The 23,192-nt window shown below is 41.2% G+C and overlaps 1 protein-coding gene across 7 annotated transcripts in view; it reads right to left on the reverse strand.

The window, feature by feature from the left end:
• Nfib (nuclear factor I B) overlaps positions 1–22,975 on the reverse strand; it is a 219,664-nt gene extending 196,689 nt beyond the window's left edge. For 5 of the 7 annotated variants that reach the window (XM_031377750.1, XM_031377749.1, XM_031377748.1 and 2 more), the window contains exons 1-2: positions 21,921–22,975; positions 15,428–15,959 (exon numbers count right to left, since the gene is read on the reverse strand). In XM_031377750.1, coding sequence (XP_031233610.1) covers positions 15,428–15,959; positions 21,921–21,950 — 562 coding nt within the window. In that variant the 5' untranslated portion in view covers positions 21,951–22,975. Of the gene's footprint in view, positions 1–15,427; positions 15,960–16,337; positions 16,528–21,920 lie in introns of those variants that run through there. The other 2 variants (XM_031377747.1, XM_031377746.1) reach the window with 2 other exon arrangements.
• Positions 22,976–23,192: the final 217 nt, after the last annotated feature.

Consider the following 23,192-nt stretch of genomic DNA (forward strand, 5'->3'; position numbering starts at 1 on the left):
AAAAATGCTACTGCTTCCTGGGCCACACCCACATCACTGCCAGGGCTTTGCCTTTCACTTTTATCCAATTTTATTCATGTGTTTTTCCATCTACAACTGTGCCTGAGAAATGGACCTTAAAACTTGTTTCACAACCATCAAACTAGAAAGGAGCTTTTTGAAACAATGTGTATTTTTTAACATGTATTTAATTTTTTCAACAGTGTCTGCCTCCTCTTCAATCCAGCGTTCGCCATACTCCAGGGGACAGGATACATGTGAAACATGAACTCCAGCTCCATCTTTCCCACACTCAAAAAGACTCTTACCTTAAAATATCCTTTGAAGGGTCCTTCGACATTGAACCTAGTGTTTTGTTTTCTAACAACTGAACTGAGACAGGAGCCTTAGAAGCATCTCTTAGATAAGTGCAGTTATATGGTGTTGGTTTTAAACTTTAAAAAAAAAAATTATAACTGAGATAAAAGATGTCCACGGCCCAGAGGGAAATGGAGTGATTAGCCAACTCATCTGAAAGCCGAAGGGATCCAGGAGCAACCTGTTAAACAGCTCCTGAAGAGAGCGCCTCTTTTTTCTTAAAATATGGAACTCTCAATTTAATTTCTTTTCTTAAACCAATTTCAAACATTGATCCAAATACATCAAGCCATCTCTGACTGGAAGCTTAACCTTAACCACGTGTTTTTAGTAGATTCTATTCTGTTTGCTGACTTTGAGCATATCCATGATATTCGCTAGCTGTCTGTAACTTTAAGGGAATGTTTGCCAACCACTGAGAAGGGAAAGGCAGCTTCTCCTGAAAAACATGGCTGCAGCCTGACTTCCTCACAGCACTTCCTACGAAGAGACGAGGAGAAAACAGAAGACCCTTGAGTCAGTTTATCTCAAGAAAGTGAAAATGAGAACACGAGATGGGTTGTGACTTTTGTCTATGTTTCTTTTAAAAACTGTGGCTGGTGTTCTCATAAGCTCATACTTCTTATTAGATATGCTTATTCTGCTTCTGTAGCAGTCAGACTAATATAAACAACCAAAGAGGCTTGGGTCTCTTAGGCACAATATTCCCGAACTGTAATCTCTTGAGACCTCCCCTCCCACCCCACCCCTCTGCACTAAAATCCTGCCAAATAAAGGCTACTTTCTTTACGAGTAACTTTTTTTTTTTTTTTTAAGACTAGACTGACCTAAACTATCTGATTATTGGACCTTGAACTAACCACATGGAAATGTTACATAATACTCAATAATAAATAAAACATATTAAAACTCAAATTTAGCGAGAGTATCAACTCTTTAAGAGCTGGTTGTCATGGTGGAGACTGCCCTGCCCCTTGGCCAAGCTAACCAGAGGCCAAACACCTAAGATGCCAGAGCTAAGAAGTCTTGTAGAAGTCCTCTAGAAACTGAGTCACTGAGAGACAAAGTCCCCCAGAGACATGGCAGAAGAGTCACTAACCGCTTTCTCTCACTTCAGCTGTATCACTGTATGACCCAGAGTGAAATCTGCCAGTAAACAAAGAAATACAAGAAAGTAATTCCACTGCCAGGTCACTAAATAATTTAGCACCTAATTTTTCCTTTCTATAGTACAAAGACCTTATGCTCGGAAAGTTACAGTTTAAAGTACACTAAGTAAAATCACATCCATATGCAAACATATCTCCTCCCATATGCATCTTTAAAAAGAAAAAACAAAACACACAGAAAAATAATTCATCCTCAGTCTCTAGCAAACAAAAACTGAAATTAAAAGAAAGAAGGGAGAAAATCTAAATTGTATATTTTCGTTCCTTCTAAAAGGATTAAATAACAGAATTCTAAATGGTTTGTTTGCACTTTCCATGCAATATGTAGATTAACCATGAAATTCTGTTTGGGACACTTTGACATCTGTTTTCAGTGCGTTACAATGAAATCTGGGGACTTGATACATACATTTGCTGTAATAAAACTGTCACTAATCAGTGTTTTCCAAAATATTGCCCATAACTATTACTATTCAGTAGTCTCATTTGCATGATCTAATACTGTTGCTACGTCGTGCTTTTCCCTGACAATGTGGTAGCTGGTCCCAGGCACGTGACATAAAATGGCTTACACACCACTCAGTAATCACAGACTTTCCACACTCCCCTGCACAGGCAATGCAATCTGTCCTACAATGGACCAATACTTCATCCTTCCTCAGATACATTTCCTCGAACTGGAGCACCGAAGATGAATTCACATCCCAAGTGTGAACCACTCGACAACAGTAAGGAAGCCTACACTGAGGAGAAAACCCTGCCTCGTGGGGCTTGTACCACAGGAGACATAAACATAATCCTAACTCGGGAGCCCTTTCAACAAAACTGTAATGATGTTCCTTGAACAATGAATGAAAGATGAGTCTTTCACTAGCATAGTCCGTTTCCATGAACTACAGAAGCAGAAAGGACCAGACTTTAAAACTGAGTCTGCTTCATGCTCCCTAGGAAGGACCTGAGGTTGTACCAATGACAGATACCATGACTACAAGTTACAAGGTGTTAATAGCTGCGTAAAGGTTTCTATTCACATTACATGTATGTCTCTACAACTACAAGACATGGATCTCAGCAAAAGAAAAAAGAAAATCCAATTCTAAGAATACAAACATGGTATTCACCAAAGAAGAAAACTTGCAAGTTGCTAAAAATATTTTTCTACCTACTCTCATTCTAAATGAATTCCAGATTTTATCAGTATTTGGAACTGCATTCATATTGCTCGAATCTAATACAATTTCATTTTGTCCTCTCATGAACTCATCTTAAATCTGAAATATGTTTCTCCATACACATGTTTTATATTATACGAATGTTGGATACAAAAAGCAGATTAACTGTGAGCCCTAATGCTGTGTTTGTTAGTGCTGAGAAGTCGTTCCAACTGTTCCAAACGGGATTAATGCCGTATAACAAGTCTATTTAATTACTGTAAGACCAGTGATCCTCATATTACTATAAGCTGCTTTTCCCTTATTTGGAGACTATAAATGGAACAGAAATTGCACATGATAACTACAGGTCATACTCTGAAACATGATGCTTGACGTGGCAGGAATAAAAGAGACATTGCAGTATCTCCGAGAAGCTACAAAACACAGTTAGTGTTTAAGATCCATGTGGATGTCCTCACTGTAGCATCACATTAACTTCCATCAGAAGTGTACACCGAGTTCTTCAAGAGCATTGGGAAGATGCAGTGACAAATGTTACAAATGTTATCAGCAACAATCCAATTTGAGTGTTGAAAATTTGAGGATACACTGTGTTCTAGGAACTCACTTTTCGAGATTTCTGTGTATCCTGTGAACAGCAACTGAATGTCAGTATCTTCTCAAAAAGAAAAGGCACACCACACATCATTAGCACTAATGTACCAGAATCTAAACAAGCTGATCAATGTTCTGATGTGCACACCCTAGTTACCCTTTAACTACTAGACAAATGTGGAACAACTTCTCCTTCTGACCCATAACTAGATCCTTTAGGTCTAGGATAAACACTATGGCAAAGCCCTTCATGTAGGAATATGTTTCTTCTGCACATAGCTTCAGCCTAAGATATAATTTAAGATATTTCCCTCTTAATCTCTACAGTCTCCAAACTGCTGTGCAAAGTGAGTGAGAGGAAGAGTCCAGTGGCCACAGAAAGCAGAATCACCCAGTTGCCCAGGAATCCGGCACACTGATTTAGCTCCAGGCCCATGGAGAGCCAACCAACCAGAGTCACTGAAGCCAAGCACTGATCCCAAATTACCTCATGGTGGGGAAAAGCCAATGTTTTAACCATTTCTCCCTTGACTTCCAGTTGTTCTTAGTAAAAGTGAAATTGCTCTAAGCAATAAATACTAACTTCTTCCCTCTAGAGGTCATTTAATTAATTTTCAGAAAGCCACAAAAAGGAGTAGTAGGAAAGGCTGACTCGAAGAGTCAGACGGCAGTGGAATCAAAACAATCCATGTGAGCAATTAAACTATTCGAGGCTCTGACCCAAGTAAGGGTCACAGGACCTTTCAGACAGAGTCTCAAAACCAGCAGCTCGCTTGTTTTCACCAGCCGTCCAGCCTTGTCACATCCGCACGTCTGTCCAACCCAATCTAAAATCTAAAGGAAGCTCTTTCAAATGTGGGTGACTTCATCTTGATACACAGGAACCCTTCCACGTTCCACAGCAGGGTAACAAGTTCACTCCAAGTACTGACCAGGACACTCTTTATCAAACACGTGTCAAGCTTTTGATTCCGAAAGTCACAAAGAAAATGATTTTACTCCGTTCCCTAAAAAATTCCTAGATGCATCAAGGAATCTATAGAAAATCTGAGGACTCCTGAAATGATCCAGTAATTTAAGTGTATTTCAAAACCTTATAAGATTAGCTAGTTGTAAATGCCTACCTTCAAAGTTCTTACTAACAAGGACCCATATACAGGTGTATTGCTGGAACATTGCTTCCCCCACCCACTCTCTTTAGGACATTTTATTATTGCTAGAGATAGATACTAACACAGTGATGAGTACTTGTTTAAATATTCACATATTCCTTCCCTCCATGCTCAGGTAGTCTATAGACTATGCTATATTCTACACTATATTGCGTCATCCATGCTAATAATGGCTATTATTAAATGAGTGCTTTACTTACATTTTACAAATCCTAAAATAGCCATTAGAAATCCTACTTTATAAAAGAGAAAAATCAAAGTAAATCAATGTAGTGTAAAGGACTTGGCCAAAGTTACAAAGCTCATAAAGGCAAAAGCAGAACTATGTCAATCATGGGCATGTCCTTTGTTTAAGAGACTAAATGTTTTTATACTGCTTAGTTTGTGTCACTTTGACAGAGTCACCTGGGAAGAGAAAACCTCAATTGGAGACAATCTCTATCACATAGGTCTGTGCATGTCTGTGAAGCATTTTCTTGATTCTTATCTAGCCCAGTCCACTCTGGGCAGCACCATCCCTACGCAGCTGGGACTGGGCTAGATAAGAAAGCTAACTGAGCAAAAGCCAGAAAAGAAGAAGCCAGTTAGTGGCATCCTTCCACTCATTCCTGCTTTAGTTCCTGACGGTTTCCTGCCTTGATTGACTACCTTCAGTGGTGAAATAAACCCTTTGCTTCCCAGGTTGTTTTGATCGCAGGATTTCATTACAGCAACAGAAAACAAACCAGAAAAGTTTGTGTGTTGCCAAAATTCCTGTTTAAACCCTAACCCTGGATATGATGGTATTAAGAAACACATTTGGTACCATTTAATTCAAGAAGGTAGACCCCTCACAAGTGAAATTAGTGGCTTGAAGACAGATCCCAGTGGGTTTTCTGACAAGACACTGGAGGAGAGGATCAGCAACCCAGAAGGTGGCCCTCCCTGGACTCTGACCCTGGACTGACCCCTTCCAGAACTGTGAGGAAGAAGTAGTTTGTGGTCTGTAAGCCAGCCAATCTGCTACTTCATTACAGGAGTCCTAATAAAGACACTTCTTTACAAATCCTAAGAAAGCACAAGGAAAGTAGATCTGCTGGACTGCAAAAGAAATCCAAAATTCAAAGAATGACAGATTTTCATCTATAGATTAATCACTAATCTACAATTATAAGTAATTGAAAGATTACTCCCTCCTGGATCCATAAATCATCCATCCTCTCAATTCCTGCTAGACCTCTTACTTTCTTTTCCCCTAACTTCTCTTCTTGAAACCTAAAACACACATGTGCATACCCCAGCACCCACTAATTATCCATGGGCCAGAAACTGAGCCTCTGCAACTCAACAGCTGAGGTCACTTTAGCAATCTTTAAAGAACTAAGGAATGTGTCTGGAAGAACATCATGGATGTTTTTTAAAATTCTTCATACCTCAACTCCACTACCGTGGGACCCATGAGCTCATTATCCACTCCAGGTTTGCATTACCTGTGGGATGCCCATGAATGAACAGAAAGGCCTGTGGGCTCATTCCCCCTCTGACAGGGTTCTGTAAGGAGAGGAAATCTGGGGCTGCTGATCAGCTGAGGTCCTTGCCCTCTGAACCCTAAGATGCATTATCAACAGGGTTAAAGTTTAAAACCATTCACATTCCTTGATGTCCAAACATCCCTACAAGAAGACAGTTTAATACAATCACAAAAAGAATTTTTTTAAAGAAAGTTTCTCACCCGCTATTTGTAGAAAAAAAAAATTTTTAACAAGAACCCCCAATGCTAGTGTTTTTCCCAGGGCCTCACTGCCACACTGGATCTCATCTGTTGCTGCAAACAGTGTGTAGCACAGGAGAAAACTGCAGTCTTAAAACTTCCTTCTTTCCTCTAATAATTTAAAAATAAAATGTAACGGTTTGCATTTTAAACATTTAATCTGGCATATAGGAAAAATCACGAACTATAATGTCATATTTGGCAACGATAAGATTAGTAGGATAAAAATACCAGTGTTTTAACGTTTTAGAAGACATTTCCAATATTTTTCAAATAAAATTATTTCACTGCCTTTGAATGGGAACCAAGGTAAAATTCGCCATTTTTGAACATGAGGTTTTATGAGGAACAGAAAAACAATTTTATACTTGTTAAGATAAACAATTAACCTTATATACTGCCAAAAGTCCCCACAGAAATAAAATCTTCACATTTACTTCTATGGGTCACTACTATGTCATGAAATTTAACCATTTACCTCAATAAGAAAAGGTTTCCCTTAAAACTATAACATATTGTAGAAAATAGTACACCCAGTTTAAAGTGCACATTTCTAATCTTTCCAGTGCTGGACAATAATGATAGTGCCAAATCTCAGTTAATTGTTCTAAGATTAGCAATCAAGTAACCATCCACATAACTAAATCTGTCCCTTTAACCTATATAATGACAATAAAATGCTTTTATTGTAACAGCTAAAAGTGTTGAAAAATAATTATTATGGAAGCCATAAATGGAAGGGACTAAGAAGTAAGCCTGGAAGGAGTAGGGGAAGGACACTGTGACAAGTCCACACAAAACACACAAGCTGGAAACCCACAAAGAATTGATTCAAATCCCTTCAGATTCCAGAACACAATCCCCCACCTCCCATAGCCCGCAAGGCTGCACAATCCCCCAACTCCTATAGCCAGCAAGCAGCAAATTTGTCCCCATCACTGTCAGCAAACAAAGGAAAGTCACTTCTACAGCCAGACCATGTCAAACAGAAGATGTAGCTACTGCAGAGGGACGCCTTGAATCCACTGGTGTGTAAAGTATGGGCTGGGGCCTGTTTGTCAGCTCTTACCAAAAAAGAATAAGAGGAAACAGTGACATTACTGCACAATAGAAAGGTCAAACAGCTTGCAGCCATTTCATGACCCAGACAAGTCAAGGTCAAGGGATTCAGGTAGCAACTTAGCCAGGGCATAAGTTACAGCCCAAATGAATTGTTTTAACACATCAGCTTTGGTCAATTAAACCTAACAAGGCAAGTTGCATCCCGTAGCAGGGCTCCTGACACCAAGGGCAGAAGCTGAGACCAACCTCATAAAACAAGGCTTTTAACATAGCATAGCAAATGTAGGCTAATCCATCCAGAAACTGCAGATGTCAGAATAATAAAATACAAGTCGTCCTAAGCAAGAACATTTCTCACACTTTAGAACTCACTAATAGATGGGTACAGCCTTCATACCCGCATTCGTACAAACACAAGTACAGTCTGCAACTTATATGAATTACCAAATATGCTCTATTCCAAGTAACTTTGTTAACAACTCTATGCCTGGTCAGATTTATTTTCTCTACTCTCAAGCCATGGCTGTTAAAACTATTCCATGTTTGTCTGCATTTTTCCAGTATAAATGTACAAAATCAAGCTTTTCAAAAAAACTATTTTCCTTCCGTATCAGAGTATGTATTGCTTAGTAGTAATTAGTACCTGTTAAATACTTTTTTTAGTTTTATGGAAGACATATTTGAATTATGTAATATTAAATATGCCTGTGTATTTAAAAAAACAAAACAAAAAAAACCAGTGCTTAGTCTTATTCCGTTCCCTATCTTGAGAAATACTTGAAGGTAACTATAACTTTAAAACTGCATGAACTTAGCATTTACGATTTTTTTTCAAAGGCAGTTCCTATTTCACTTTGTACTTGTTTGAACAAATTCTGTTTTCTGATTGTGCTGTATCAGTAACTTAATGCATGCTCTGAAGTGCCTTAAAATGGGATTCTGAAAATACACAACCTCCAGGCAACTTTTCAGCTCATAAAATTACTTCATCCATCACTCCATATTCCCAATTATATAGTCTTTATTCAAAGTTCTTTAATTTGTCTGTGATTCATCAACAGTGTCCTGCTTAAACTATCATCATGAACAGAGAGACTATGTGTCTAAGTGTTTTATTATAAACAACGTATGGATGCACATGAATGGCTGGCTGCTCCCCTAATAGAATACTGCTTTGCTTAAATTATAAGAATTTTATTTTTTTTAATGTGTAGCCCTCAATTCAGCCTCAAGGTCTCTCCACCTCGATGGTTAATTGGTAGCCATTTATCCCAATTTTCTGAATAACGTAACAGCCAACAAGCCCAACCATTCAGGTGTTATTAGTCTCACATCCTGTAACTTTCAGTTAACACAAGCTAATCCCACAAACTCACTCCCTGCTGTATACACTCAGTTCTCACAAGTTCCCCTACAATTGGATGATTCGACGTTCTCTAAGCCAAATCCTGTTAAATTAACCACAGCACATATTAGAGTTCAAGAACCTAAGAAGTTACTTTAAATAAGACAATGTACCACACTGTCACAGAAAAGTGAGCCCAGCAAAAAAAAGAAGAAGCACCTCTCCTCACTGTGCTTGGTGTGGCATGCTGCTGGACCAATGTGAATTTTCAATCCCATAACCGTGGGGCCTTGGATTCTTCCTTGGAAGGATGGAAGAGAAAAGCTGAAATGCAGGGTGCTAGCTCCCAAACTTTGAGAGTTATGCTGGCTACTCTGCCACAGCATGTGCGCTGACAAACTCCCATAGGGTCATGAGTTCGATTCCCATTTCCACTGCACTATAAAATGCTATTCTTTCATAAACTAAAAGAAACTATTAGAAGCTACCTCCCTAAAGGAGACTGGCCTTGTTCTGTGGCATCATTTGCAGCTATTTAGTACAGATCAGTTTTAGTGCAGGCCGTATGTGCTGTTTCCATTCCTCATAAGCCTCCTCCAAAACGTGGTAGTAAATTACTCCTTTGAAGATAAGTTTAGTTGTCCTGTAGGCCACTGTGATAACAAACGTGAAAACGGAGGTATCTCAGCTGCTAGGAGCTGCGGGGCATTCAGACTCGGCCGTGAACACCTTCATCTCCAGGTGCTGCATTCTAACTGTACAGCGGAGACAGCAAGAAGAATGTCACAAAACAAATACTAGACTTTTTCATGTTAACTTAGCAGAATTAAGGCTCATGAGAATAAAGACCCTATGAAGTTGAGTAGCTTAGATTGCTTACTTATTCAAACTGGAGTACCGGATTAAAATGAAGGAAAGTCCGTGGATACTAAATCTTTCATTTCCTATTGGCAATTTGTACTCAAATTCCAAATTTAGGGTAGAAACAACTACGTTTCCTGTAAAATCCTACTGGATCCTTCATAAATCAATACTTCTGCATTTGGATGCACTTATGCACACCCCAGGTCTCCAGGCTCACACTCATCACTGTGTTGAGCAGGGTGCTAGCCCCCGTAATTCCCAACTACCCTCCCTGTCACTACGGGGCTTCAGTGCCCCCAGATTACTACTATTCCTATGCAATGAACACAGTGTGGATTCTCACTCGAGGGGGACACAGGGTACAAAGTGTGCGGCTCCGAACAAGAAAAGTCTATACATATATTTTTTTTCACTTCAAAATTCATTCTGTTCTCTAAAAGAGAGGGAGGAGAGGGTAGGAAACCAAGCCTAGAGCTTATGCCTCCATCGCATGCCTTATCAACCTTTGCTGCCTTCAGAAAATAATGCCTTGCATCATATACTTGACTATCTGAAAACACTAATTGTAACAAATGATGCTCCTATCCCCATCTCTGTCTCTCCTGCGTTCTCTCTTCCCTCTGCCCGCCTTTGAAAAGTGAGACCATATTAAGAGCAATGCAGAAGCTTGCCTGGCCATATCAGGACACAGATGCCAACCTTCCCAGCTGGCAGCCAGGGCCTCAGAGTTTAACTCTTGAGTTGTCTGGCAAAGCTGTCTTGGGGCAGGGACATCATGGCATAGAGGGTGAACTTCTGGCCCCATTGACTCTGCTTTGTCCTTATCAGAGGGAAAATTGCTAAGAATCTCATCTTACAATATATGTTCTAACAAAGGTCTCTTTAAGCCTAGGGGCAAGACATACCAACAAGAGCCCTTCTTTATCTTGTGAATTGTGTATGAAGAAGAATGAAAACAAATGCATACCAGGGTTCAGGAGTTCAGTCAAGGACAGGGTACCAAGATGGGAAAACTTAAAACAGCATTTCCCTAAATCAAACATGCATCCAAAGTATTTATCCTACACACAAAATTCCCACTCTCTGATGTCACAGTGCAAGCCCACCAAGTCACTGCGCAGAGCAGCCTCACTTAAACAAGGTATGAAAGCTTATTTTCCCCCACAATGGAAAATACCTGCAAATGAAGTGAAAATTATTAAAATGTTAAAATGTGCTGTCAACTTGCAAACAATTATCTATTTAAGCTTTTCATAAAGAAATAATTGTTACCCAGAAGGATTCTAAGCTGCAGTAGCTGAAGGAGGAGAATCACTCTCTGCATGTGTGTCCTCACTAATACCATGTGACAAGCAGGAAGGGTTCTGTTTCAAAGACAATAATGATTACAACTTCCCTTCTGAACAAGTCACATGTTTCACAACTTCAAAATACGCCTCAATGATGATATCGTTTAACAATCAAGCAAAAAAAAAAGCTGCCCTGTGATGATAGCTCACAACTAATGCTTGTTGCTTGTTGAACTAATGTTCAACAAGGCTAAAGAAGGGTCCTGGTTGAGGGTAGAAGCAAGCAACACTGTGGAGCTCTGCCACGCTCCAAAAACATATCTAATAAGAGTGGAAAGTAGGATCCAAAAATCACTTAAACTGACTTGCTTTAAACTCCCGTCTGTTAAATTCGTAACAGCAGACACTATCTCTAGAGGTCTTTAAGCTTTGTGTTGCGACCTCTCTTTTCTTTAAAAACCCTTCCTTGCTCAGAAAAAGCCCAGTCCTTGTTTTCTCCCCACAGCCCTTTACATGCCCCCCTACTAGCATCCCTGCATCTTCTGGCTCCAGACAGGACACAGTCTGGCGACTCAAGGCCTCCCATAGGCCACACTTCCTTCTGTATAGCCCTTTGGGTAGAACTGCTAATCCTTATTAATTAATGAGATAATGGTGGTTAGCCGGGAAGCAATATTAATGTTAACTATCTAGGAAACTTGAACCAAAATTATTTTAACCTTATGGTTGTTGTCTGTCCCCGCCCCCTTGGACCTCACACTCCCCCAGTATGTGGAATCATGTACGAAGAATTTTTGCAAGATCTTGTTGCAGAATTGAAGAGGTCAAGAGTGACTGATTTATATCAGATTTTAGCATGTACTTCCCTTATTAAGGTTTTCTGCTTTTCACGTGTTTACTGTACACATTGCTAACTAGTGAGGGAAGTAAGGGCCTCTCAACAAACTACTAAAAAATGAGGTTTAGAAACTGAGAGAACTAGAAATTGAATAAGAAATAAATAGGGATGTAAATGAAAGCAACAGCCAGTTATAATGGGTGTACTTATACATCACTACATTGAGCATGTCCCCACACACTTGACATAGCATCCCCTGTAGTTTACAGGATGGTACGCCCTGGGAAGGTGTACAGCACAAGGCTTGCTGGTTTTCATTTTGTTTTCTTTGCTTTGTTTGGATGAATGCAATAACAAAGACAATATGGGGAATAGGTACCACCTGCCCAAGAATCATTGGGCATCTTTAATATCTTTGGGAATATGGAGCCCATTTTAGAATGATTTTTTTCCTTAATCTGTCACAATCTTTTTTTAAGCCTTTGGGGGGAGAAAAGGGGAAGGTTTTCTATTAGCCAAGCTTTGCTGCAGCAGACGAGCACGAAGCTTTCATTCAGGGATTGTCAAAAACTTTCCAGTGTGCCCACTGCAATGCGGATGCCAACCAACGAATCAAAGGCATTCAGCAGCTAGACAAAGAGGGTCTGATGCCAACCTCGGTGCCACTGGCAACCATTATTGGCATCAAACACAGTGTCTGCCTTTTTTTTTCCCCCTCGCCTGGCACTTCACAAACAAAATGGCGGTTCTTGTAGCAACGGAACAGCCGAAGCGCAGCCCTCTGAATCAATAGCATCAAATGATTTTTTTTATGGACTTAAGTACAGCTACTCCCAAATCAGTTACCAAATTTTAGGTAAAACAAAAGCATATAATCCCATAGATAACTATATTTCATATGGCCCTTTGCTAATGTGAAAAAAAGAATAAAATGGACTGAATTGCGGTCAACCAGGCTACATGAAGGGAAGATGCTGAGTAACAAAGACATCGAGCTTTGAACAAAATATTGCCATGTGATGCAAAAACCTAATAAACTACGTATCAAAAATGATTTCAAAATATATAAATTTTTCCCAAATGCTATATAAGATGCAGATGTAGCATTATAGTTTGTGTCAAAGCTTCAGTAACACTTTCCACATTTCAAAAAAGATGATGTTGCTGGGGAAGCAGAAAGGGTACGTGTGGGTTGAACCAAGAGAGAAGGAGGGAGAAAGAGAAGCAATGGGAAGTTGGTCAACAATGGAAGTTTATTATCCGTCCATCTCTATCTTGTCTTCAATTAGAGACGAAGCATGTGATCTGCAAATAGCCAAGAGGACTATTGACATTTCTAGATCTGGAAATTGTCAATATATTGTAACATCACTCCACACTGCAATGCGGATGCCAACTAACAAATCACAGGCATCCTGAGCTAAACAAAGAGGGTCTGATGCCAATCCTGGTGCCAGTGGCAACCATCTTTGGCATTCTCTCTGTTCTTCCTCCTGTTTTTCTCCCAGTCCCTTCTAAGGGGAGAGGAAGGATAAGGGGACATCATTTTGTTGCTCATTCTGTTATAAATAATTATTTCTGTGTTAATTCTTCCTTCATGTTTTCCTCTTTTCCTTACCTAATTTCTAAAGCACAGGAAGTATGATTTCATGTACTTAGAGGAGAAATAAAAAGTTATGATGTGAGAAGAAGTACCCAGGGTGTTCACAGACTTATCTTTGAGAACCTTCTTTCTTTAATCAGCTATGGTGCAAAATGATAGTCAACTCACAGTTCACAAATAAAAAGATAATAAGCTTGAAAAAGAGAAAACAGAAAAGTACTGGGTTGTGACTTGTAAGAAGTGACCAGATGTAAAGAGGGGATGATGGCAAAAGGGTCAGGTGACTGAATGTACAGGGAAAATACCAAAATGTTTTTCATATTGTATCAATATTTTATCTGAAAACACAGTCACTAAGATTTGGCTCAAAACATTATGATTATCGTGACCACTAGTGTCATGCAGAAAAAAAAAATGTATATTTAAGGTTTTATGTCTGGTTTTTTTTTTTCCTTTTTTCACTCTCTCTTCCTAAATCCAAAGGACGGTCTCTATTGTCAGTTCAACAAAACGAAGAGATTTGGCTGCCTGCCCTGGGATAAATCGACACGAATGTCCACTTAGTGACTAACCATCAAGAGTTAAAGGGGGAGCATTGCACAGAGCTTCCCTCCCGACTGAAGAGTTGCATGACCCACTTTGCAAAACTTTTCCTTCTAGCCAGAGACTTTCACAACACTTACAACATGTCGTTAATCCAACACATGCATGTAGCCCACCTTAAAATGCCACCTCTGAGACAGCTGTCAATCAAATTGTCATGTGTTAATAAGCTTTTATTTTAGGACATCAAGGGTGAAAATATATATTTCCTCACTCATCATTACTTGAATTTTAGTTCTAAACACCGGGGAAATAACAAATGTGGTGTTTTAGTTTGTTAAGAGACACACTTCCAAGTGATGAGGTCCCACACTGTTATTTAAAATCAAAGGAAGAAACTGGAAATGACATTCAAGCGTACCTCCAGAATCAACTCAAGGGGAAGTCAAGGCAAAGGGCACACAGTGAGTTCTACACGGAGGTCTGAGTCACTAGATTAGTTTTCTTATCTCGCTTTTCTGGATGACAATAATGTACCTCAGTTTATTAGACCCCACATTTATATAATGAGCATCGGATAACTGTCTGCCACCTGGCTGTCTGCAGGCCATCTTCCCTCCCACCAGGCCAAGTTCAGAAATGACCCGCCATCTGTGGCAGCCCAAAGTCGAGCCCACATTCAGTATGGGGCTTTCCTATGTGGACTGTATCCTGACATGCTGATTTGAAGAAAACAAAGTCAAAAGTCTCACCTTCTTAAGAAAAACAGCAACAACAAAGAAACATAGCTCATTAACTGAAAACTCCCTGGCACCCCCACTGCCTATTCTGCCCTGTCCAGGCAACATTCGCAGCACTCTTTATCGAGGACTGTAAACACGGTCCGGCATGCGGTTTCTACATTCTTTTGAGATTTATTTTAAACCAGTGTAACCAGTCCTCTTTCTGGTTTGCTCTGTGATATTCGGTAAAGAAAGCTGTGACTTCTTAGTTGGGAAGCTTTATGAATTTGCATTCAAGTCCAACTAATAATAGAAAGTGTTCCCTGGTCACTCTGGGAAACTATTATACATTATTTAAACGAGAGCTGTGTTGCTTTAAATCTACAGTGAACACTGCACAATTCCAAGGACATGTTGATAGAAATATGGAAACTACATAAATCTAGACCTCTGTCGGAGATGTATTTTGATAAGGACCAGCTTAGATATTTTGTAATCGTAATTGCTAATTTGATTTTTGGCGCAACCACCACTAGACAAACGAAGTCCCTCTACCTCGTTAGATAAGAGACTGGTACAAAGATTATTAAGTAGCGCTTTGACTGCACCATCAGTCACGTGGCATTTTCAGATGGCCGTGGAAAGCAGCCTAGCAGTGAACGTGGAGTGCAATCAACTGTATTTCATACACTACTCTGTGTCTATCTGTCCTTTTGGTCTTCCTTCAAATTCGGAAGCCTACCCAGGTCGGGAAGCTCCACGCCCATTTTCATGGCTCCCACATGACCATGGACATGGAGCACAACTGGACACGCCAAGGTTCCCAGTGGGGCAGAGGACATCTGGAGGCCTCCGGGACACTAGTCCAAGCCAGAGATCCCGCCGTATCTGGAGGTGTATGTGCAGTGTTTACCATGCTAGAAGAAAGAACAATCTGCTCCTACCTTGCTCCTGCACGTAGTATGCCAAAAACAAGTCAAGCTCCTTAACTGATACTGTGATATGGTGTGGCTGGACACAAAGTGCTGGGTTTGTGCAGTGTGGGGACTTCATAAGTCGCTCTCCATCGGTACTCTCCAAAGGGATGCCTTTGAACAGGATCACCATGACTAGATCCAGACGCCAGACTTTGTCTGCCTGTCGAAGGCAGTCGATCCTCCTAATCTTACCCTTCTGGTCTGGATTGGATAAGACACAGCACGGGTGCTTCTTGCCAGTCACCGTAAGCACAAAGTCCTCCCGGTACTCCTGGCGGATATCTTTGCGCAGTTTGGCCAGGAGCCTGGATGCCCACTTCTGTTTGATTTCAGGCTTTTCACTGAGCAGCTCATCTTTGACTGCTCTTTCTTCATCCTTCGACATCCGTTTCTCATGCTTTTTAAAGTACTTGCGTTTTCGAGCCTGCAGGTTGAACCAAGTATAGGCGATTGCACGGACGTGTGGAAGAAGTGCCTCAATAAATGGGTGGAATTCATCCTGTAGAAGATGGGGAAGAAGAATTGGACAGTCAGTTTAATAATTCCCAATGCTAAAAAAAAAACAAAAACAAAAACAAAAGATACAATCTCCCAACTCAGCACGAAAACTTACTTAAAAACCTAATAACATTATTGCTAATTTAAAATGATCAAAAGAGTAGATCAAGAAGAAAATAAAGTATACCCCCTCTCCACCAAAATTCATAAACTGGCTCTCTCTCCTACAGAGAAAATAAGGCTTTATTTGTATTTCCGCTCTGGTCCTATCCCCCTTGTTCCCACCTCATTGACACATATCTACCTCCTTTAAAATAAGGCGCATGGCACCAAATTTAATATTTAAATATTTGATTGACCAAGTAGCATTATGCAGTACCATTTTATAAGGAACACGGTGGTTTGTTTTTTGTTGGTTTTTGGGGGGTTTTTTTGTTTGTTTGTTTGTTTAAATCGGAACAGAGCTTCTCAGAAGGCAGGAGCGATGGCAGAGTTCATTTCTCTTCTCTGTGGCACAGAAACACAAAGCATGTAGATGCTCACTGTAATGCCACACAGTTCCCGCTTTGGAGCATGCTCTCAGCAAGAGGCTGCTGGGGGCACAAAGAGCATGCGCCATTAAACTTGATCCATTTTCTTATCAAACGTCCAACATTCCAACACTGAAACAGCACCATTCCAAGAGTGGTAACTAGAGAAACCAGTATACGGTGAGGGAAAGTAGAAAAGGACACAGCTTGCCTACCAGTGTTATGAACACAAGGTTTCCATACTTTGAACAGTGCATTCTCTCCCTGCACCAACATTAGCTTCCAGCATGCATTCTCTCCTCTCTCTCTCTCTCTCTCTCTCTCTCTTTCTCTTTCTCTCTCTTTCACACACACACACACACACACACACACACACACATACACGCACATGCACACACCACACACATTTTTAAATAGTTTTGGAAGTTGAAAACAAAAGACTGTGAATGTCCTTGTGGCGGATTTTCCTACAGACTATGAAGCCCCACAGAGTCAGTTAATTTGTTAACCGATCACATGAGTATGGCAATTATTCAAAGCCCTTAAAAATCAATCTAAGGTGAACAATGAAAAATGGCAACTTGGCACCAACTTTCTACTCTTTGTTTCCCTGCGTGCTGTGGCACGGTGACACCGGGAGTGTACCCTAGTCGGTTACTGCTTTTGTGGAATCCCTACAATCCATGTGCTGCACAGATGGAACATGGGGCAGGGCTATGAGTTCACACATACATGTGCTTGGGAGACCGCAAGCACTTCCATCATACAGTTCCCAAGGATAGGACTGTGAATTAAGTGGTTTACCTTGAGGCCCAGCATTTTTCCTGCCTGTTTTATCTGAGCCTTTTAAAGGGATGGGGCTGTCAGGCATTGCATGCAGATCATCTCTACCTACAAATATTTCAGGTTACTTCCAAATGGAGTCAGTGTTTCGCTGCTTCCTGACTTAGGTAAAGCTGGCCATATAAGCTCAGGCCTACTGCTGTTCAGAGAAAAGGAACAGCATCCCATGCATGCACACTATGCGACTGCAATAAGACTAGCACTGACGCAAAGAACTCCATCACAACCATTTTCTCTGGTCATGTTGACTGTTCTGTTGTCCTAACTACAAAATAAGTTTCTCTAATGGGTTATATCCCAAGCCAGAATTTACTTGCGCTGGTTAGTTACTCTGAAGTATGTGGCGTAAAGAGTCTGGCAGAGTGACTAATTTCGTAAGATAAAGGTGTTCAAAGCAAACTAATGGCATTCCAACAAAGAAGCTGCCCCAGAATTCCGATCTCCATGAAAGCCTTTGTAAGATAAAATTCAAGCTATGAGTGCAGAAGACTACAACATATTAGCAGTGTCTGGTTCAGACCCAGGACAGGTAGATTTCTCCCCTAATCAATAACATGGTTATCAAGTATTCTGACATATTGCCGATTAAGAATGATTCAAAATTTTATAATACAGAACGTAGCTGATTCCATCGCAGCATGAGGCATAGCCAAATGTCGTGGAGGAAATTAAACCGATCAGTACTTTCCAGCAGAGATTTGAACAATTCAGTTACTATGTGGGCACATTAAAGGAGACCACGGAAAGAGTTAAACCACAATCTGTTCTTTGTGTGGGAAGGCAGCCCTGCTCACAGCAACCACAGCCCATGAGAAGACATCCCATCCCCATACACTTTCTGATGCCATGCTTTTAGCTGCCACTGTAACTGTAAAAACTTTGTTCATCCCCTCCCCTCAAAATATATGCAAAAGGGAAGGCTGCCTGCTCAAGGAAATGTGGACTGAAATGTACTTTGTGAACTCACTTCCTATGATCTGACTTTTACTGTGATTTACTGATATGATTTAAAAACATGCATCTCCGCTTTTGTAAATGAAAAGCAAGTGAGAGTACTCCGTCCTGCTCCTTTTACCCTTAGCACACTTCGTAAAATGCATCACTATTTAATGGCTATTAAGCAATCCAGGAACACTGAAGAACTTAGATGCCTAAATACTATGTTCAGTGACATTTCATTTTCTCATATGCACATCGAACATAACTTCTGATTAAATAGTTTTGAGATTTGATACTTGACAATAAACATCTATCATGTAAGAAAGTTTAAATTTTAAACAATTGCATCACACCACGAGGATGCTAATTTATAAGTTGAATTTGGAAACTTGTAGCCAGCTTGGAAAAAAAGAAATACTATTTTACTGTTGTCTTGGGTTTGCTGTTACTGACAGCAAAGGTTGTTTTAAAATATTAACTTCTTTTATTGATAAACAGAAGTGGCAAACTTTCTCAGCCCACCAATTTGCCTTAATATCTTTTGATGCCTCCTTATAATGCAGATTCAACTTCAAGTTGAACACTTATTTGAGAAGAAGACATACCATCCCAAAATGATAATAAGTATAGATAAACAATATGTTGTGTATACTTTTGCATTCCATGTCTAAATGTCATCGCCTATGTGTGACTGCTTTCTAAAGCTGCATTGTAACATAGTCTTAATAATTTTAAGTGGCCTGTATCCAGAAAGTCCTCACATGAAAAAAACAAACAAACAAACAGGATTAAGGTATTCAAATATCCTAACTAATGGACTATCACAATCACACTAACAAATTATCAAAATTGTTTTTAAAATCAAAGCATGGAGGTGATTTAACATTTAAAGTCTCTACACTAAGATGTATGGACAAGTTGACTCAGAATTTTCCTTAAAACACATGGCTGTCCAGTGAGATCCTTTTTCTTATAAAACTTTCCTGTGTTGAAGTAAATTGATAAAAGAAATAGGCAAGTTAAAGTTCCAGATATAAACATAAAAATATCTTGTTTAACTAGACTTATTTATTCTGTTTGACGGAAACAATAGTTTCCATGAAAGGGTTGGAAAACTGGCCCACTGTAGTGATGGAAGGGTAAATACTGTGTGTTCCTGCAGCCTCGTCCCTACGTAACAATAAACCCTGGAAAAATGCTGAAAGAAGTTGAATGGCAATGAAAGAAAAGCATCATCATGCAAACTGAGGGTTGCACCAGATGCTTATGTGCAGAGAAAATGAAATATTAAAACAGAAGGATATTCCTTAATTTTCTTTCTACTCATACTGACCTACAAATGCTGATTTATGATGATACTACACCAAACCATTTTGCTAAATATCATGTTTAGTAGTAGGATCATTAAATTAGGATTTTAAAAAAACCTAAATGTATTCACATAAAACCTAAGGTACTTCTTAAAGTTTCTAACAAATTAACAGTGCAGTTTACTTTGTATCTGTATGCCTCAAAACAGGTTGTGAGGCCGATCTCATGCTGCTGTAACACAAAACTAAACTACTCATCTGATACAAAAGTAACACTTTAGTAAACGCTCACTTTTGCAATTCCTTAAGTTACCTACAAAGTAATAAAGTGATTGTTAATTGAGAATTCTAAAACTGCAACTCCTTCTCTGATAGGCCTTAAGTTCCAAAACAGTGCTAATACCCAGATTTATCCGGCTAAAATAACAAAGAACACATAGTCATCATCCTGAATTACTGTTGGTAAGTATGTGTCCCTGAATAGCAACGTGATAGTTGGGTGATGGTGCAGTTTAGGCCCCTAATATCCCAAGTGTCAGGATTCTGCAATAGTAGTTCTAACATAAACAAATTAAGATGGAGCTGGTGACTTTTTAGTGCTTATTGAGGGAAGACAAAAAATGCAATGCAATTGCTAGCAGTTCCCCCAAAAACAAATATTGGAAATACAAATATGGACTCCCGAGCGATTATCCAGTCCTTCCCAGGTAAGAACAAGCTAGGCCAGACTTTGTGAAGGACAAGCTTACTTCCATCTGCTTCCTTTGATCATAATGTAGAAAGAATAGAAATGTTCATGCTTTACCAGAAAGAGATGGGGGAAAAAGGAAAGCCTGCGAATGAATAATAAAAGAAACTTTTACCACTACAGACGATGGGTTATACCTGAGCTAATCCTTTCCTATTCGTGGGTTACTATCACTCATAGCTTTCAAAATACAAATAACTCAAACAACCCACTTTTCCAGTTTTGTTAAATTTAAAGTGCTCGTTTACTTGCTTAAAATAGCCATATCTAAGTTAATCATACTCAGATGCCAAACAAAATATAAACAATAAAAAATGTGTCAGCCAAAAAGCTACGGGGCTGTGTCCAATCACTGAATGCCCCTTATCGTTGTTTTCATCTTCATTCACAATTTATGAATGCCGCAGTCCTTTTGAATCACAATGGTTTCTAATTGTCATACAATTGAAATCTTAATTATTTGTTCATTAAAAAAATGCATCGTCATAATATTAGATTTTAAAAACTTAAGACAACTAAAACTAGACGACAATTCTCTTTCGCTTTTATGACAATGTCAATGAAAATTTTCAATGACCAATCTAGACTCATACTCTTAAAAGTTGGAAGTAAACTGTCCCATAACTTTCAAGGTTGAATTAACTGCTGTAAATTAACAATTCTAGACTAAGTTGTTTAAGCTATCATCAGTTGGTGAGTTCGTCGGGCATCCATGAAAGGATCAAAGCGCGTCCAGGTAAGTCGCTCGATCTGACCACTTCTTCATTTTACCATCTGACTGAAGGGATAGAAACTGGTTTGCGTTTTTAGGTATAAAGACAGCGTTCTACCTGCTAACATTGTTCCTTCCGGCAAATTTCCAAGTTTAAAAAAAAAAAAAAAGATCTCACTTTTCTGATACTACTTCTACGCCCTGCGAGCTATGCTCAAATATCATCAAATGAACAAGTCTCACTTTTAAAACAAACATGTCCTAAAATTCCTAAAAATTCACCACAAACACCTCAACTTCTTGTCAGCGTAAAGATCGCCTCTGAAGTGAGGTCTCTAAAAACCCAAAGTGTGGGTCACTATAGAACAGGACTTTAGGTCCCCAAATAGGCAACTAGTAATAGGTTCTCTGGACCACCACCTAGACTGGCGGCGTCACCCTCCCACTGTGGGCAGCAGAGTCCAAAGGCGCTCAAGCCTAGTTCTCAGCCCCTTGCCCAAGAGTCCCTCTACCGCCACTCCCAAGCCTGAGTCTGCCCCACGCGCACCGGCCAGGGAGTGAGGGTGCCGCGGTCGCTGCAGGCTCCTGGGTGGCGGACAGGGGCTCACGGTCGCAAGTCTCAGCCCGACCCACCCCAGCAGCCTCGCCCGCCCGGTGCCGGCTCTCCCCGCTAGGGCGCTGAGATGGGCGCACACGGCAGCGGTGGTCCCACGCCGCCCGCCCGCACAGCCCACAGCAACTCCGCACTACTTCTTGGGGAAGACCAGGGTGTGCCAAGGTTAGGCAAAGCCTTTGAGGGTCTACAGCTCAAGAGCAAGAAATCACAACAAAGGCGTCTGTGGGGCCAGAGAAAGCTCTAGAAAGCGACCAAGATAAGTACCTGAGTGAGACAGATGGGAGAATACATCATGACTTCGCCTTAAAACGCACTTTCCCGGAGATGCCCAAGAAAATCTTCGAGAAGCAAGGATTTCATCTATTCATTTTACAGTCATCTGAGCCCAGCAATGCGATCAATCAGGACGGGACTCTGCGCTGGATCACCGCAACTTCGCAACAAACCCAGTCCTCCTTAAATAGCCAAAGATTCAAGTTCACTCGGCGAGCTAGATTTCCCGGGGTGAAATCCAATCTACACTTTTAACCCTCTTGCGGTTCGCGCGCGCCGGCCGAGCTCTCCGAGGCCGCCGCCGCCGCCGGTGCAGGCTGCTGGTCGCCCGGTTTAGGGGATTTGTTTTCTGTTTTGCAGTTGTTGTTGTTGTTGTTGTTGTTGTTGTTGGGGGACTGGGGTGCGCGAGGGTTCGGTGTGGGTTGGATAGGGGTGGTGGTGGGTGGCGAAATGCTTTAAAAAAAAAGGCGGGGAGGGGGGTGCAGGAGGCTGGGCGGTGGGGAAAGCGAGGAGAATGTGTCACCGCGCTGGGAAAGTTCAAGGTTACCGCCGCCAACACTGCAGCAGGATCCGGGAGTGGCGATCGCAGGCGAAACTTTGCCGCGAGCCGACCATGTGTGTGCGCGAGGGGGAGCGCAAGCGAGTGCGCGCGGGTGGCGGGTCGCGCGCCGGAGAGGGCCGGGTGGGGGTGGGGGTGGGGAGGGGGGAGCAGGGAGAGGCCGGGGTGAGGGAGGGGGCGCAGGCGCGGAGCTCCCGGGCGGAAAAGCCTTTGCTGCGCTCCTGCCCCGCCGCACCGCCGCCCGCCCGCCTGGCCCCGCGTCTGACCCGCCGAGCGTGGACTCCGCTGCCGGTGCCGCTGCCCACAGCCCACGGAAAGGATCGGAAGGACCTCCTGAAAAAATCCCAAACGATCGATCCCGCTTGGCTGCAAACTCCTCTTTTCTGTTCTGGGCGCTTTTTCCCCCTCCCTCTCTCGCTTTCTTTCCTTGAAAAACTTGCAAGTTGAAAGATTCACGGGTTCCACCCTCTGGACCCCGCTCGAGCTCTCTCCAAATCAGACTTAAGGATTGTTTTATTATTTAATTACACAATCACCGCTTTACTCCTCCTCCTCCTGCAAACGCGCGTTCCTTTTGCACCAGCCTCTCCACACCCCCCGCCCCCCACCTTCCTCCTCCTCCCGCGCGCCTCCCCCAGCCCTCGAGTCTCTCCCCCTCATTTGTTAAAGGTATCAGACCGGTGACACAGTACTGGGACTTTTTT

Source organism: Mastomys coucha, unplaced genomic scaffold, assembly GCF_008632895.1.
Source record: "Mastomys coucha isolate ucsf_1 unplaced genomic scaffold, UCSF_Mcou_1 pScaffold18, whole genome shotgun sequence".
NCBI classification, from domain to species: Eukaryota; Metazoa; Chordata; class Mammalia; order Rodentia; family Muridae; genus Mastomys; species Mastomys coucha.